This window comes from Chiloscyllium plagiosum, unplaced genomic scaffold (assembly GCF_037043375.1).
Source record: "Chiloscyllium plagiosum isolate Xiang-an unplaced genomic scaffold, Cpla_swu_hap1 HiC_scaffold_6, whole genome shotgun sequence".
NCBI lineage: Eukaryota > Metazoa > Chordata > Chondrichthyes > Orectolobiformes > Hemiscylliidae > Chiloscyllium > Chiloscyllium plagiosum.
Window position 1 is genome coordinate 102092314 of NW_028270144.1, and position 17313 is coordinate 102109626.

At 41.6% G+C, this 17313-nt stretch overlaps 1 protein-coding gene across 1 annotated transcript in view; it reads left to right on the top strand.

Moving 5' to 3' along the window:
• LOC122550816 (FRAS1-related extracellular matrix protein 2-like) overlaps nucleotides 1-17313 on the top strand; it is a 244705-nt gene that overhangs the window by 116040 nt on the left and 111352 nt on the right. The window contains exons 3-5 of the mRNA XM_043692118.2: nucleotides 1361-1507; nucleotides 8791-9021; nucleotides 14732-14857. Coding sequence (XP_043548053.2) covers nucleotides 1361-1507; nucleotides 8791-9021; nucleotides 14732-14857 — 504 coding nt within the window. The remainder of the gene's footprint in view (nucleotides 1-1360; nucleotides 1508-8790; nucleotides 9022-14731; nucleotides 14858-17313) is intronic.

Consider the following 17313-nt stretch of genomic DNA (forward strand, 5'->3'; position numbering starts at 1 on the left):
GAATTTTGCCATTTATGAGTTGACTTTTACAGGCCACCTGGAAGTGGAAAACATATGTAGCACCGTAACCTCATGCAACATGTGGGCTGGAGTGGTGTGGTGGTAATGTCACTGGATTAGTAATTCAGAGGCCCAATCTAATATTCTGGGGATATAAGTTCAAATCCTATCATGGCGGCTGGTGAAATTTAAATTCGATAAAAATCAATTTTAAAAAAAGCTAGTCAATAGTGACCATTGTTGATTGTGATTAAAAACCCATCTAGTTTGGTAATGTCACTTCGGAAGGGAAATCTGGCCCATTTGTGACTCCAGGACTGTAGCAATGTGGCTGACACTTAACTGCTGGGCAAGTAGGAATCCCAATTCAGGAAGAAGTCATATTGGATTCAAAGCATTAACTATTTCTCTGCCCCCAGATGCTGCCAGAATTGCTGAGTTTCTCCAGAATATTCTGGTGATTATTTCAGACTTCCAAACATTTGCAGCATTTGATCATTGCAATGGGGGGTGAAACTGGTGCACATCAGCAGTGTGAAAGGGAAAGTGAATCAGCAGCTGTCTTCTTTCCACTGAAAATCACAGAATAATAACTTGCAATTTGTTGTAAAGACTGATTTCCTAGATTCCCCATTGCACTTACTTGGCTGGAAAAACAAATGTAATCACTTTGATAGTATCTTTCAAGAAAATAAAACTGGCCCAGTAAAAAATTGGCTGCAAGTTTACTCTTCTGTGCTGTTGATATAGATAGACCAGTTTCACACCGTGTTAATTCCCTTGGCTGTTCTCCAGACTGTGAACTGAATTTAAGAGAACAGCTCAGGTCTGGATTTGCCAGGCTACATTTCATAGAGAAAACCTGCTCAGCTTTGTACAGAGAAGAACATTTTATCTGCCCCTTACAAGATCACCCATATCAGAGCGGTCAGGGACATCTTATGCAGGGAATTCCCACTTCCCGGTTCAGATGATGACAGGAAATAAACTGGACGTTGGTGTTTGAAATCAGATGGCCTGCAGCTTTCCAAAAGACTAGATGTTGGGGTCACAGGACAGGCGAGTCAGGGCAGAGTGTAGGGGAGTAGGATGGAGTGTTGAATCCAGTGTGTGGAAATGTCTTGGTGGTGCCAGAGTTTCTGGTGGGATGGAGCAGGCAGAATGTATTTGTAATGCCTTGAGCATTCATCAGTCCCACGTAAAAGTTTTGCTGTTCCACTGACTTTGCAAATCTGGCATCAGATTGTCCTGGGGTGGATTATTGGTGCAACCATAAACTTTATCCCCGCCTTCACAAAATACGTAGTTACTGGTCAAATGGTACATGTCTAAATTTGTGCTCTCGGCATTTGTTCTGCAGGTGGTAATAAGTTGAAGAATCAACTTTTTCGTTTGAACTGGGCTTGGATCTCCCTGGAAAAGGAGTACTACCTTATAGATGAGAATTCAAAATTCCTGGAGGTTACATTAAAGCGCAGAGGTTATCTGGGAGAAACATCATTTGTTGGTAAGTACCTGGCAAAACAACAAATAATTACAATATAGTATGTGTTTGTATTACTGGCTTTTGTTTTCAATCTAAAATGTACTGGCTGATCAAGTCAGCAAATAGTATAATACATAATTTATCTATATATTCCTTTGTAAGTTGTCCCAGCTGGGTATTTCAAAATGATTATTCTTTTACTGTCAGTATTCTATAGATTCCATCAGCTTTTGCCATTTTGTAGTTTTCTCTGCAGTAACTGCCTTGGTAGAGTTCTGATATATGGAATTTTCATTGGTGGCTCAAACAGGTTTTTCACAAATATCTGTATATACAGGTACACAACTGAAGTACTCATGTAAAAGTTGATCTTATGTAAGGGTGGCACGGTGGCACAGTGGTTAGCACTGATGCCTCACAGCGCCAGAGACCTGGGTTCAATTCCCGCCTCAGGCGACTGACTGTGTGGAGTGTGCACGTTCTCCCCGTGTCTGCTCCGGTTTCCTCCCACAGTCACAAAGATGTGCAGGTCAGGTGAATTGGCCATGCTAAATTGCCTGTAGTGTTAGGTAAGGGGTAAATGTAGGGGTATGGGTGGGTTACGCTTCAGCGGGTCGATGTGGACTTGTTGGGCCGTAGGGCCTGTTTCCACACTGTAATGTAATCTAATCTAAAAGTCTCTATTTTTGGCCAAAAAATCTGGAATTTTCTTTATATCTTGTATAAAATAAGACCCTAGTTCTTCACAGATGACAGGTCAACATTTGTGAATCAAGATATTATCCTGTATATAAATGTTACTGTGAGGAAATGAATTTTTCTTTCATGCTATTATGTGCTTTGATGTGCAATTCACACCAACGTTAGGTTTTGAAGTTCATTACTGAATGAGGACAATAGTTACTATAATTAGTACTCATTTTTGTATGGCCATCCCGCTCCACTCTGGGCCTTCAATCTGCTGGTCATCCCGCTTCGCTCTGGGCCTCCAGTCTACTGGCCGTCGCACAACACTCTGGGCCTCTAGTCCCCTGACTGTCGCACTCCACTCTGGGTTTCCAGTCTACTGGCCATCCCACTCCCCTCTGGGCCTCCAGTCATCCTGGCATCCCATTCTAGGCCCCCAATCTGCCGGTTGTCCTGCTCCTCTGTGGGCCTTTGGTCTGCTGGCAGTCCCACTCAGCTCTGGGCCTCCAGTCTACTGGCCATCCGACTCCCCTCTGGGCCTTCATTCTGCTGGCCGTCCCACTCCATTCTGGGCTTCCAATCTGCCGGTCGCCCTGCTCCTCTCTGGGCCTCTGGTCTGCTGGCTGTCCCATTCAGCTCTGGGCCTCCAGTCTAATGGCCATTCCGCTCCATTATGGGCCTGCAGTCGTTGGTCGTCCTGCTCCGGTCTTGGCCTCCAGTCTACTGGCCCTCCTAGTCCGCACTGGGCCTCCAGTCTACTGGCCATTCCGGGCCTCCAGTCTTTGGTTGTCCCGCTCAAGTCTGGGCCTCCAGTCTACTGGCCATTCCACTCCGCACTGGGCCTCCAGTCTTCTGGGTGTCCCTTTCCACTGTGGGCCTCCAAACTACTGGGTGTCCATCTCGCTGTGGGCCTCCAGTCTACTGGGTGTCCCTCTCTGCTCTGGGTGCCCAATCTACTGGGTGTCCCTCTCCGCTCTGGCCTCCAGTCTACTGGCCGTCCCACTCCACCCTGGGGTTCCCGTCTGCTCCATTCTGGGCCTCAGCTGCACCAATTATGTCATTGCTGCTCCAAGGTAATTTTTTTTTAAGAAATAATAACAAAAAAAAAAGAAAAAAAAGAATAATTACTATTTCGTTTTTGTTTCTGTTGTCTTTATCCAGTAATTACTGTAATTCTTTGTTTTTTTTTTCTTTATTCGTTTTGAGATTAATTGGGCTTCTGCTAAATAGGAGAAAGTGAGGACTGCAGATGCTGGAGATCAGAGCTGAAAAATGTGTTGCTGGAAAAACGCAGCAGGTCAGGCAGCATCCAAGGAGCAGGAGAATCGACGTTCCTAAAGAAGGGCTTATGCCCAAAACGTCGATTCTCCTGCTCCTTGGATGCTGCCTGACCTGCTGTACTTCTGCTAAATATACAGTAATTCTGTGTCTTACAGTCTTATATTCCACAACTACCTGATGAAAAGCAGCACTCCAAAAGCTAATGCTTCAAAATAAATCTGTTGGACGAGAACCTAGTGTTGTGTAGTATCCATGTAATAGTCGACCCCATAAATATAACCTTAAAAAGTAGTCTAAAAAATTCAACTTTTACAGGAGTATATATAGTAATTGCTACTGTAATAGTCTCATCCCAACCTTTCAGTAATGTGGCTGAAATAATAGCGAGTTACGACATACTGGCTGAAATAGTAACTTTCAAAAGAGAATTGGATATGTAATGCAAAGACTACAGAGCACCAAGGGAAAAACACAGGGAGTGGAACTAATTTGACAGCACTTGCATAACTCGAGGACGGATCTGATGATCCATATGGATCCCTTCTACGTTGCAGATGCCTATGACATTATCATTTTATGGCTTTTACATGGTAAACAAATAGAATAATCACACCGTACAGAAATAGATTGATTTGTGAATAAACTTCTGTGGAAATTCTAGTAATCTTGCATGGTATTTTCACTACAGTCAGAAGTCGCCAACAAACTTTTCTTAAATATCTGAAGAGTCAAAATATTTGCAATGCAAATGAGTTCATTTATGAAAATATCTCATCAGAAAAACATGAGCTTCAAATCTGAAGCAATAATCTAAAGAACTCGTCTCAGATCTTAATTCTTCGCTTGCTCCACTATGTGACAGATAGAGCTCTGAAGGATTGTTAAAACTTGAGCAGACTGTACATCAGCTGTCAAAACAAGTTAGCATTAATATTTTTAGAATCTAGAATGCTTTTTTTTGTGTCTGTGCCGAATAGAGTAAAGGTTGAAACTGCAAGTAAGTGGTTTGATTTCTGATCAGTTTTGGCATCTAAGGTTGTTCAGTCTAAAGGTTGTGGTGAGGTTTTCCAAGCTGAGTGTTTATCCAGGATGCAGTGAGAATGTGCTGTCATGTTCCACAACTAGGCACAGGATGGAGCTTCTGCATTCCTATCACTTGCCTTTGTCGGGTGTAGTTTGCTCGCTGAGCTGTAGGTTTGATATCCAGACGTTTCATTACCTGGCTAGGTAACATCATCAGTGGCGACCTCCAAGTGAAGTGAAGCTGTTATCTCCTGCTTTCTATTTATATCTTTCTCCTGGATAGGGTTCCTAGGGTTTGTGGTGATGTCATTTCCTGTTCGTTTTCTGAGGGGTTGATAGATGGCATCTATGTGTTTGTTTATGGCGTCGTGGTTGGAGTTAAAGCAAAGACATGCCAGAGAATTCTGGCATGAACCCTTTCAAGTTTCACAATATCCTTCCTATAGGAGGGTGACCAGAATTGCATATAATATTCCAAAAGTGGCCTAACCAGTGTGCTGTACAGGTGCAACATGATCTCCCAACTCCTAATGACAATTTAAGGGCCTTATCCTGATTCCAGGATTTAATCAGCAGTGGGAGATCCATAACAAGTTACTGGCCCTGATGGGTTTACCGGAGATTGCCAACCATCACATCAAGGCCTCCACCCAACATCGAGGCCTCCAATTGTGGCCTGACATTTGGCACCCACTGAGACCACCAAACGATTTTTAAAAATCCCAACTTGGCACTGCTCACCTCCTCAATCCTTGAATAGCAATGATCAAACTCTGACTGAACTTTGGCAGCTCTCCAAGGGAATCTTCCTGAGCCAGAAGAGCAAAAATTGCATCTCTTATCCATTAAGGCCTAGCATGGTGTAGCAGCCATTCAATGGCTGTGGGTTGGCTGTTCTTTCTCAGGCAGGCATCCTTATTAGAAAGCATAGACAATATAGAGCAAATTGGGTGGCCCTCCTATATTTTCCAAAGAGGCCAGTGCCAAGTGCTGACCACAGTCACTGACTGCGCAGTTCCCTTTGTTGCTTGTCAGTAGTTCAGTTGTTTTACTTTAATGACATCTGGTAATACAGGATGATGCTGTTCTAATCATCACTGTAGTTCCTGTGCCTTTGATTGCTTGCTGCATTAATCACCATTCGTACTTCAGTTTCAACAGCAACTGTAAAGTGGAGAGGAACATTCGAAAGCTGGGTCTGAATTATATGAGTTCCTGCCAATGGTGATTTCCACAGCAAAGGTGTCACAGAAGGACCCCTTCTTACTACTCACCCCTGTAATATGAAAGGCTGATGGACACCAAAATGGCAGCCTTCCTATCATGTGTAAATAAATTATTAAGACTTAATTGAGCCTCTTAAAAGTCCAGATACCTTGTTAGTATGCTGCCCGCACTAAAATGTGATTGGCATGTACAGCTGGGCTGCCCACTTTGGTTTTAATGTTTTAAAAGACTGGGGAGAAAATGGATGGCTACTGTTTTCGGGAGCACATCCCAGGGATAGTGACTCTCTTCCTTCTGCTTGTTCTCCAAAACTGACACTGCCACAGCCCCCTACCCCCACTCCTTAAGATGGCTACATCCCTCCAGCCCAATATCTCTGACTTGCCTTGGTCCATGACTACCTGCCTCATGTTCCTGTCTGAAGTACCATCCGTGCCATCTACCAAGCTGTTGGCACTGCTCTGACTGCTTGAACTCCCAGCCAATCAGATGGTGCATCAGTATCGGAAGTGGTTTTTCTTTCTCCAGGAAGAGTGGAAGTCTGACTCTGCTCTTCGTTACTCCTCCTGCAGTGCATTATTTCATCAGTTTCCAACCAACGTTTAGCCCTAACCATTAAAGATAGTCCTCAAGTATGCTGCACAGTTTCTTGAAATCTAGCTTATTTTACTTACTTTTGCTTGTTTCATAATAGTTTCTACATTTATATTTTGATGAGCTTGTCAAGAAATTTTGGCAAAATTTTGGCGGCAAGGATTAGGGAAAACCCAAAAGCATTCCACACTTACATGAGGAATAAGAGAATGATCAGAGAGAGGGAAGGGCTGATCAGGGATAGTGGAGGGAACTTCTGCCTGGAATCTGAAGAAGTAGTAGAGGCCCTAAATGAACTTTTTGCTTCAGTATTCACTAGAGAGAGGGACCTTGTTGATAGTGAGAACACCGTGGATCAGGTTAATAGGCTTGAACAGATTGATATTAAGAAAGTGGATGTGCTGGAAATTCTGGTAAGCATTAAGATAGATAGATCCCCACGGCCGCATCAGGTATATCCAAGGTTACTACTGGAAGTGAGGAATGAGATTGCTGCACCTCTGGCAATGATCTTTGCATCCTCACTTTCCATGGGAGTAGTACAGGCTGATTGGAGGGAGGTGAATGTTGTTCCTCTGTTTAAGAAACGGAATAGGGATATCCCTGGGAATTACAGACCAGTCAGTCTTATGTCTATGGTAAGCAAGATACTGGAAAGGATTCTAATAGATAGGATTTATGACTATTTGGAAAAACATAGTTTGATTAAAGATAGTCAGCATAGCTTTGTGAGGGGCAGGTCATGCCTTACAAGCCTTGAGTTCTTTGAGGATGAGACGAGACAGGTTGATGAAGGTCAAGCAGTGGATGTGGTGTATATGGATTTCAGTAAGGCATTTGATAAGGTTCTCTACAGTAGGCTAATTCAGAAAGTTAGGAGGTATGGGATACAGGGAAATTTGGCTGTCTGGATACAGAATTGGTTGGCCAAAAGAAGACAGCGAGTGGTAGTGGATGTGGTAGTATTTCGCCTGGAGGTCTGTGACCAGTGGTGTCCTGCAGGGATCTGCTTTTGGACCTCTGCTCTTTGTAGTTTTTATAAATAACTTGAAGAAGTAGTAGGGTAGGTTAGTAAGTTTGCCGACAAAGGTCGGTGGTGTTGTAGATAGTGTCGAGGGCTGTTGCAGGCTACAAGACATTGACAGGAAACAGAACTGGGCTGAGAAATGGCAGATGGAGTTCAACCTGAATAAATGCAAAATGATTCATTTTGGAAGGTTGAATTTGAAGGCTGAATATAGGGTTAAAGACAGGATTCTTGGCAGTATGGAGGAACAGCAGGATCTTGGGGTCCACATACATAGATCCCTCAAAGTTGTCACCCAAGTTGATAGTGTTTTTAAGAAGGCATATGGTGTTTTGGCCTTCATTAACAGGAGGATTGAGTTTTACGGCCACCAGGTTTTGCTGCCGCTCTATAAGACCTTGTTTAGATCACACTTGGAATATAGTGTCCAGTTCTGGTTGCCTCATTATAGGAAGGATGTGGAAGCTTCAGAATAGGTGCAAAGGACATTTACCAAGATGATGCCTGGATTGGAGGGGTTGTCTTATGAGGAGAGGTTGAGTGAACTCTGGCTTTTCACACTGGAGAGAAGAAGGAAGAGAGGCAACTTGATGGAGGTATACAAGGTGATGAGAGGCATAGATAGAGTAGATAGCCAGAGACTTTTCCCCAGGGTAGAAATGGCTGTCATGAGGGCTGTCATAATTTTAAGGTGATTGGAGGAAGGTATAGGAGAGATGTCAGAGGTAGGTTTAGATTAGATTACTTACAGTGTGGAAACAGGCCCTTCGGCCCAACAAGTCCACACTGACCCGTCACCCACCCATTCCCCTACATTTACCCCTTTACCTAACACTATGGGCAATTCTAGCATGGCCAATTCACCTGACCTGCACATCTTTGGACTGTGGGAGGAAACCGGAGCACCCGGAGGAAACCCACACAGACACGGGGAGAATGTGCAAACTCCACACAGTCAGTCGCCTGAGTCGGGAATTGAACCCGGGTCTCTGGCGCTGTGAGGCAGCAGTGCTAACCACTTTGCCACCATGCCTCCCACCTTCTTCACGCAGAGAGCGGTGGGTGCATGGAATGCACTGCTAGCAGTGATGGTACAGTCAGAGACATTAGGGACATTTAAGCGACTGCTGGACCTGCACACAGATGGCAGTAAATTGAGGGATGTGTAGGTTAGGTTGATCTTAGATTAAGATTAATGCTCGGCACAACATTGTGGGCCGAAGGGCCTGTTCTGTGCTGTACTGTTCTATAAGATCAGTTGAGAAACCAGCTTACATTTTGTTGTTCTTTTTTGTTTGAAATTCAGAAGGAAATTCCAACCCAGTCTTGTATTTATTTGTCCATTAATGGTACTGCAGCTCAGCATTTATTCATTAGTTTTGCCATTGTGAAATCATTCACTGAAGGGCTATGTGTTACATTTACTTGGATTTTGACCCAGCTGCTTTTCATGTTCTGTTGACAGGCATTGGTACAAAAGATGGCACAGCTGAGAAGGATAAGGATTTCAGAGGAAAATCCCAAAAACAGGTGCAGTTCAATCCAGGTCAAACAACAGCATCTTGGAGAGTACGGATTTTGACAGATAACGAATATGAACAGTCTGAAACATTCCAAATTGTACTTTCTGAGCCCGTCATGGCTGTTCTGGAATTCCCAGAGACTGCAACTGTGGAGATTGTGGACCCGGGTGATGGTAATTATCTTCCTAACTGAGCTGTATTTCAAGATTCTTACCAGTAAAACTTTGCATATTTGTGATGTACTGCAGATATGATCAAAGCCTATTAAGCATGATATTTTATGTTGAAGTAAACTGGCTTTTCAAAATTCCACGAAATTTAATTAAGAAGCATATATATTTCACTGGAAAAAGAAACAAAGTTTAGTTTTGAATGGAATGTTCTGGTTGATATATACACATTAAATAGTTTGGAGGACAGTTCACATGAGGAAAAATTTAGGAAGTTAGAAAGAAAGGGCAATGGTGCAGTGTAGTAATAGAGATAGTTGTTACCAGGGTTTGACAGGAAGGGACAGGGCATGCAAACATAGGAGTACCCCAGTAAGCATGGTCAGAATAGGAAAAATATGCTTTCAATAAGAAAACATTCCAGGTTGTCCAACAAGTTTGTTTGGAAGCACTAGCTTTCAGAGCGCTGCTTCTATCAGGTGGTTGTGAAGGAGAAGCGGTCTGAAAACTAGAGCTTCCAAATAAACCTGTTGGACTATAACCTGGTGTTGTGTGATTTTTAACTTTGTACACCCAGTCCAACACCAGCATGTCCAAATCAAGTGAAGAAAGATTTAGAAATCCCAAGATGAAAGTTGAGGCAATAGAAAATTATATTTAATAGGCTAGAGATAAGCTGAGTGGTAGAGGACTGGAGAGACAGCTTAATTATAATAGAGTGAAGACCAAAATCCAAGGAGGAGATAGTACTGAAACATAAAATTGAAGTTACTTTACCTGAATGTGAGCATCCAGTACGATAGATGAACTAGTGGCTCAAATCCAGACCTTATCACCATTTCAGAGACAGAGGTTACAAAGTTCCAGGGCATACAGTGTTTCAAAAAGGCAAGAAGAATCAAAAAGAGGGAGAGGTAGCTCTGATGATAAAGGGATGATACAGGGACTTTAATGGGAAAGGATCTCGCCTCAGACACTCAGGAGGTGAAATCAGTTTAGAAAGAAATTGGAAGTGGCAAGAGTCAGAAAATCCTGTTGGTGTGGTTTATAAGCCCTACTAACTGTAGTTATACCACTTGCCAGAGCAATAAGCAAGAAATTATTGGAACTTGAGGCAAAGCCAACATAATAGTTGTGTAAGACATTCATCTTTGTGTGGATTGAATCAACCAAATCAATGCCGGTCTGGAAAATGAGTTTCTAAGATGCTTTAGTGACAGTTTTCTGGAAAAATACATTGTAGAAGTGATTTTATTAATGTTTTGGTGGCCCTATGCTGGATCCCAAGTCACTGTCAATTCTCAGACTTACTAATATTCTTTGCAATTTTATAAGCCTTTCTGGATGTAGATTTGCTCGCTGAGCTGGAAGGTTCATTTCCAGATGTTTCGTCACCCTGCTAGGTAACATCTTCAGTGAGCCTCTGGGGAAACCTTCACTGGGAGGCCCACTGAAGATGTTACCTAGGAGGGTGACGAAACATCTGGAAATGAATCTCCCAGCTCAGCGAGCAAACCTACACCCAGAACCTCAACCTGAGCTACAAATCTTCTCAAAACTTGCTATTATAAGTCTTCTTTTAATCCAATACTATGCTTCGCCTCTTTACAAGGTATGAATGGATCTGTGATTTATTTGTGGTTTACTAATGAAATGCATGGTTTGTTGAAAATTCTGAATTGTTTTATGATTTTTGTTTTCTGTTTATTTATCACAATACCTTGCAGACTATTTACCTAATCAACCCTATCCAATTCTTCCCACATATATTTATAATTGGCTTTGTTTAAATTTCGTGTTTGTGATTGGAGTGTGTCGTTATTGAACGTAATGTACATTCCATTGTATTATGATTATGTTTTCCAGTGGAATTTTTATTATAGTACTGTATTACATTGTCCAGTACTAGATCAACATAGCTTTAAAACTAGTTGATTCTATAATGTATTGTTCAAAGAAACTGTCATTAAAGAATTCTATAAACTCATCTTCCTGACCACTACTCTCGCTAGCACCATCCAATCTGATGCTAATGAAACTGTAGGGATTCCTTGAAGTCTAGGTCCACAGCACCTCTTCTTTGAAGACTGCCTGCAGCCCTAGCAGCAGTCACCACTCCCTGAGGCACTGTTGGGATGAGAGAGCTGGACCACCTCATGAGTATAAATTGGCTAAGGAGTGGAACGGCAAGCAGAGGTAGCTCACGTCCAGAATTTCCAGGTAGAGGCAAGTTGCCTCCATATAAAATTCTGGCTACTCTGTTTTTCCTGCCTTCTCACTGTTAACCGGGCTTGTCCCAGAGTTCAGGATAAAGCTGGTTGGTGCTTCTGGTCAGCATGTACCATTTTTAGTGGGTTAATTAATTGACCAAATGCTTAACCCGCATCTCATTCCATCACTGCGAGGATAAACCAACCTGGGGTGAGCCTGTTACCAGTAAATGTTCTTGCAGTTCCTTTGTGATTAATTTCATTGAAATATTTGAATGATGTTAGGAAATAGAAAGATCATTAAGAAACTGCTTTAGATTTTCTGTCACCTTCAACCTTTCTCAAGGTGAGGAGGTAGAGTTAAAATACAGATCAACCATGACCTAATTGATTAGCAAAACAGTTTCAAATGACAGAATAGTGCCCTGCTGTTCCTTAGTCTCAGTTTATTTCCCTAAACACAAAGAGACCAACATCAGAGTAGCTCCCCTGACCTGCAGTGTTCAAAGCTTCAATATTGGTAATTGGTAGACTAATCTCATTGCCTCAGATGCTTCTGTTATTGTAATGCATTTGGCAAATCAGGAGTGCACATCGAGTAAGTCAGAGACAATGTCCTAAAATCCAATTTTCAAAGTTTTGTTCCAAAAAATTTGGGATTTGATCAAAAATAAGTAATGTTACATAATTATAAGGGATAGTTAGGAGACAGACAATTGTATTAAGTAACAGTAATTTGTTTAATATGTCTTAACAACACTTGAGTACAGTTAATTGATGTTTAAATGCCAATTAAACCAAAGGAAAAAAGCATATTTTTCTGCAATTGAAAAAAGTGGAGAAAACACTTTGCTAGAGTAGGTTATTCTGTCTTGCAAAGTAATGAATATTTCTCCCTGGTTTTATTACAACCTTCAAATGATATTTCAAAGCAATATTCCAAACTAAGTAAATTTATCAATCATCTCCAACTGAGAGGAATTGACTCTTTGGTGCAATTAAAATAAAGTTTTATCAAAATTCCAACAATAGCATGTATTAATATGACATTTTAAATGTGCAGAGCCTCACAAGGCAGTTCACAACAGTTTTATCAAACAAAATTTGATAGTTGTTTGTCTCACACAAGGCTGTGTCCAGACACTTGGTTAAGAAATTAGGTTTTAATGAGTACTTAAAGTAAAAATGGCAGAAACAGATATTTGGGAAGACAATTCCAGAGCTTAAGGCTGTGACAGTTGAAAGTGTGGTCTTGCTGGTGGAGTGATTACCATGCACTTCAATTAATTAAAAGAACATCTAATGATGTGAAAGGAGTAGCTGATTAGTGTACATGAAATCACTCACAGTCAGTCTGTGTAAAATATATTTACATATAAAATCTCTCAAAGCCTGTCTTGTTTTGATAATTAGCTGACTAATTCATGTAAGAAAACTGCAAGTTTCTTGAGTGTCTCTAGGTTAACTCCTTCTCTTCTGGAATACCCCCTGTTACCATTTCTCGACTTGAAATAGGACATTTTCCAAGCCACAAACTTCAGTCATGTTTATGTAACTTTAGTAGCCTTAAGAATAAGTACATTGCTAACTCCACTTGCAGAGCAGGACTCCCGCTGAATGATTTATCTGCAAGTAGAATGTGTGTGCATTCATTGTTTAAAGGAAAGCTTTGGAATTATACTGCAAAGGTAAAACAGCCTGAAAGTTTAGATAGCATGTGGTGTGAAAATGAGAGCAAAGAACGGTTTTCAGCAGAACCTTTGATAATCCAGTTTGCAACCAGTCAGTTTACTGCTGCCATCGGATGATAGATTACGATGGTAACTTTTCAGTTAACACATTGGCTTGGACCTTTTGAACTATATAAGGTAAAATATTTTAAAGACAAAAGTTCACAAAGAAAGATTGATTGAGGGGAAAAAGAAGAGTTCGAATCAGGATGTTTGAATGTTTGGTCTTATTTTGACTCTACAAAGTAGGGAAAAGGGAGCCAGTAATCCAGCAACATACCTGCATGTTTAAATTTAGCAAAGGCAAATTCAGCAATCGATGGGGCTGCCTCAAAGGAAGGTGGGGATTAAATTAACTTATGTTATCATCAGTGCCACGGCTGAAGTTTAAAGTGAATGAGGAGAACCCTCCAGGCCACAAGATTCCTGGCAGCAGATACAAGATATACAATCCAGCCAAGTGCTAAAGAGCTGCCTCTTGTGGCATTTCTTCTGGCTCAGGAAGAACAGGATTGCTTACCCAAGACCTCAGAAGAAAATCTTTATTCTACGCCCCATCCACAAACCTGCACTGAAGCCCCAGTGTCCCCAAACACTGTGGCCCTATTGCACCTGCCTTTTTCCCTTTCTGATGACTTGCCATCCATTCTCTCTCTCTATCCTTTTGACAGCTACCCACAACTTCTATCTGTATCCCCTGCTGTGCCTATTCCCTGGGGACCTACTGCTTCTTGTTGGTCTTTCCACCCTTTTGATGACATCAGGACCTATGTGTCTGCTGTGACAATTTTCACAGCTTTTCATTAATATCAGGCCCATTAATTATTGAAAGCACTTTAACTGCCAGAAATCTGCTTATGAGTTCTCAAACCCCAAAATGAACATTGACTTTTCACTTCGTTTGTGCTGATTCAATTTTTGGTTTGCAGCCACCTTAACATTGAGCCCAGATAGTGGAATTTCTAGTCTTTTTCATAGATGTCAGACATTTAGGAATTTTACTAGCTGTTCATTAGTATAAATTTTATTGTCAGTGGGTTACAAATCTTCATTTTGCAGATGCCTAACCTACTGAGTAAATAGCATGAAAGGTCTTTGTAAAATATGAAAAAAAAATTGTCTCTTAAGGTACTTTGGGAGCTTAATAACAACTATAATTATCTTTTATTGTTGCATAAATGTGTTAGCTTGGAAAATATCCCCAAATATTTTGGTTTATTCAGACCTGCAGTGCCAGGATTAATTTAGATTTTCCATACAGAAGTTTCCTTTGATACACTGCCAGGAGTCTGCGTGTGTGTGTGTTTTCTGCACCAAAAGAAAGAATACTTTTCACTGTGGGAGGTGCACAAGTGAGACTGCCTGCTGGAGTCACAATTCAAGTAAAGTTCAATCAAGAGACCTCTGTCCTTTATAAATATTATCTGTCATGATTTGGATATTATCTGGATATTTATACACAGCCTCATTCAACGCACATCTATCATCTTTGAAGCGATAAGATTCTAATTCTCATAATATTGCAAAATATAGCAACTTGTATAAAGGAACTACTACGCACCTATACTTACAAAAAAAAACAAAGAAAACACATCAGCAATTACTTAGATAAGAATAAAATTCCACAGAACATCAAAGAATAAACTTTATTTTCACCACCTCATTATATATAATGCATTTCTGGGTTTGTGTATTGTTGCTCAATTATACAAAAACAATTTTATCATTTCCATTGTTTCTTCTTATCAACACTTTTACGTATGTTTTCTTCAGAATCGACGGTCTTTATCCCCAAATCTTCCTATGCCATTGATGAAGATATTGGTGAGTTGTTAATTCCAGTGATGAGGACAGGAGATACGAGTCAAGAACTGATGGTTATCTGTTCCACACATCAAGGTAAGAGAAGGAATAGTAGTTGCTAACATCAAATGTAAGTAATGAATTATTCTCACTATTATGTGGAAATATCCAGTAACCTGCAGAAACTTAAAGATGCAATGGTCATTGTCAGCAGTGCCTCAAGTTAAAGGTGACATCTACACAGGGATACACGTTTCAGTCATAAGTCTTTCTGTGACTGGACAAGTTAATTCTCAGCCTGTGAACCCATGGACACATGGGACAGGACTGTTGTCCTGTGAGATAGTGAATTGAATTAAATTTATTGTCACCTGTACCAAGGCATAGTGAAAAGCTTTGTCTGCGAGCAATACCGGCAGACCACAGAGTTAGGTAGCATAGATAAATAAATAATAGGTAAACAGCGGCAAAAACAGAAACAGAGGTACAGGCGAATGCTAGGAGTTTGTGAGTCCATTCAGTATTCTAGCAACAGTAGGGTAGAAACTGTTTTGAAACCGGCTGGTGCGTGTGTTCAGGCTTCTGTACCTTCTCCCCGATGGTGGAGGTTGTCGAAGCACATTGCCAGGGTGAGATGGATCTTTGAGAATACTGGCAGCCTTTGCTTGACAATGGGCCTGGAGTGTAAAATTTGACTGTGTATTTACATTCTCTGCCAGCGCGATGCCCCATCATAAGACACTTGGATTCAAAGCTTGATGCTTGATGGACAAGGTATCACCATTTATATGGCTGTTTGCAAGTTCCTCCCAATCATCATTGTCAATGCTGTTGTTCTCCAAAGAAAGCTTCAGAGTTCATTTAAAGCAATTTCTTTGTCCTCCCCTGGAAATCGAGCAATTTAAGTATGGAGAAGTTTGGACCTGACTGGGCAGACAGTTTACAGCCATTTTGACCCATGTTCAGGTACTGTTATTGATCTTACAGCAGTTTTGTCTGAATGCCTGTAGTGCTGGCTTCAAGAAGGTTGCAAGCACATGATAGTCCCTTTGACTCCAGAGAATGCAGCACAGGCATTGCTGGTGAAGTTGCTCTGCCTATCTACTTTGTCACTGATACATAGTCCAGGTCTCACTGTAGTACAGGAGTGTGGTGAGTCTGTAGACTTGGACTTGTGATGACTTGTGGTGTAAGTCTGAAAGACCACCTAGATGGAAAACTCTTGAACCTCAGTTGCTTCTGTGCCACAAAAGCATTTGTGCCCTGCAATTGCTGTGGAGTCTGTGGCCCTCTCTGTACTGGATTTGCAAGCTGAATTTAATCTCTTCAGTTTCTGTATACAAGAGACACTCAGCCTATTCTTGAATGTTGCCAAAACAAAACGGATATTTCAAATGATGGCAGCAAATGTTTGGCAGCAAAGAACTCTGCAAGTTAAGATCCAGTACTCCGTAGTTAAACTCTTTTGCAGGTGTTTACTTGATGTTCTGGTTGTTCTGGCATGAAACAACTTCATCAGATAACATCGTTCTTCACCCCGCCCCCAACCCCCATAAAAATGCATTCTACACAAACCAGAAACTATGTGGGCGGCACAGTGACACAGTGGTTAGCACTGCTGCCTCACAGAGCCAGAGACCCGGGTTCAGTTCCCGTCTCGGGCAACTGTCTGTGTGGAGTTTGCACATTCTCCCCATGTCTGCGTGGGTTTCCTCCGGCTGCTCCGGTTTCCTCCCACAGTCCAAAAATGTGTGGGTTAAGTAAATTGGCCATGCAAAATTGCCCATAGTGTTAGGTGAAGGGGTAAATGTATGGGAATGGGTCTGGGTGGGTTGCCCTTCGGAGGGTCGGTGTGGATTTGTTGGGCCGAAGGGCCTGTTTCCACACCATAAGTAATCTGAAAAAAACCCAGCACATGAGCGTTAGCACATTGTGAAAGTACTGAAAGAGTTAATTTTGGAGACCGCATTAAGTTAACCCAAATTATGTTGTACAGTCTTGGAGAGAGGGACAGGGCATAACAGTTTAGGATTTCATGGGGTATAGATCTAATATCCAGAGATCTCCTCTCAGCTGTTGCAACAATGTGCTTCGTAATAATGTAACCCCATCGCTATCGTGCAATAAACAGCATCTTGTTTAAGAAAACAGGGTTTTCTGATAATGATTCCATTGGTGTCAGTGAACTACCCTAACCACAAGTAACCAATTACCAAACCAATTACCATTGTGACCAGCGGTGAGGATTAGACTTGGATTTAACTGTATAGAATGAATTCCAGTGAATTCTGAAGGCCTTTCAGTTTACATTTTGAGAGACTTTCCATCTTTAAGCATCACTCATACAGCTGGACAGCAGCTGTAGGTTCAGTAGCAGTGAAGTAATTGAATAATAAGAGGGCCTAAACAGAAACCTATAGAAAGGCCAGAAGGGAGAAACAGTATTTGTTGGTAAAGGCTGAGAATGTGGTAAAGAAGCACAGAAGCAAGTATGAGCTGCAAGCTAGTCACAGCTCGCAGTTACAGGTTCATTGGGATGCAAAAGGCTGTCT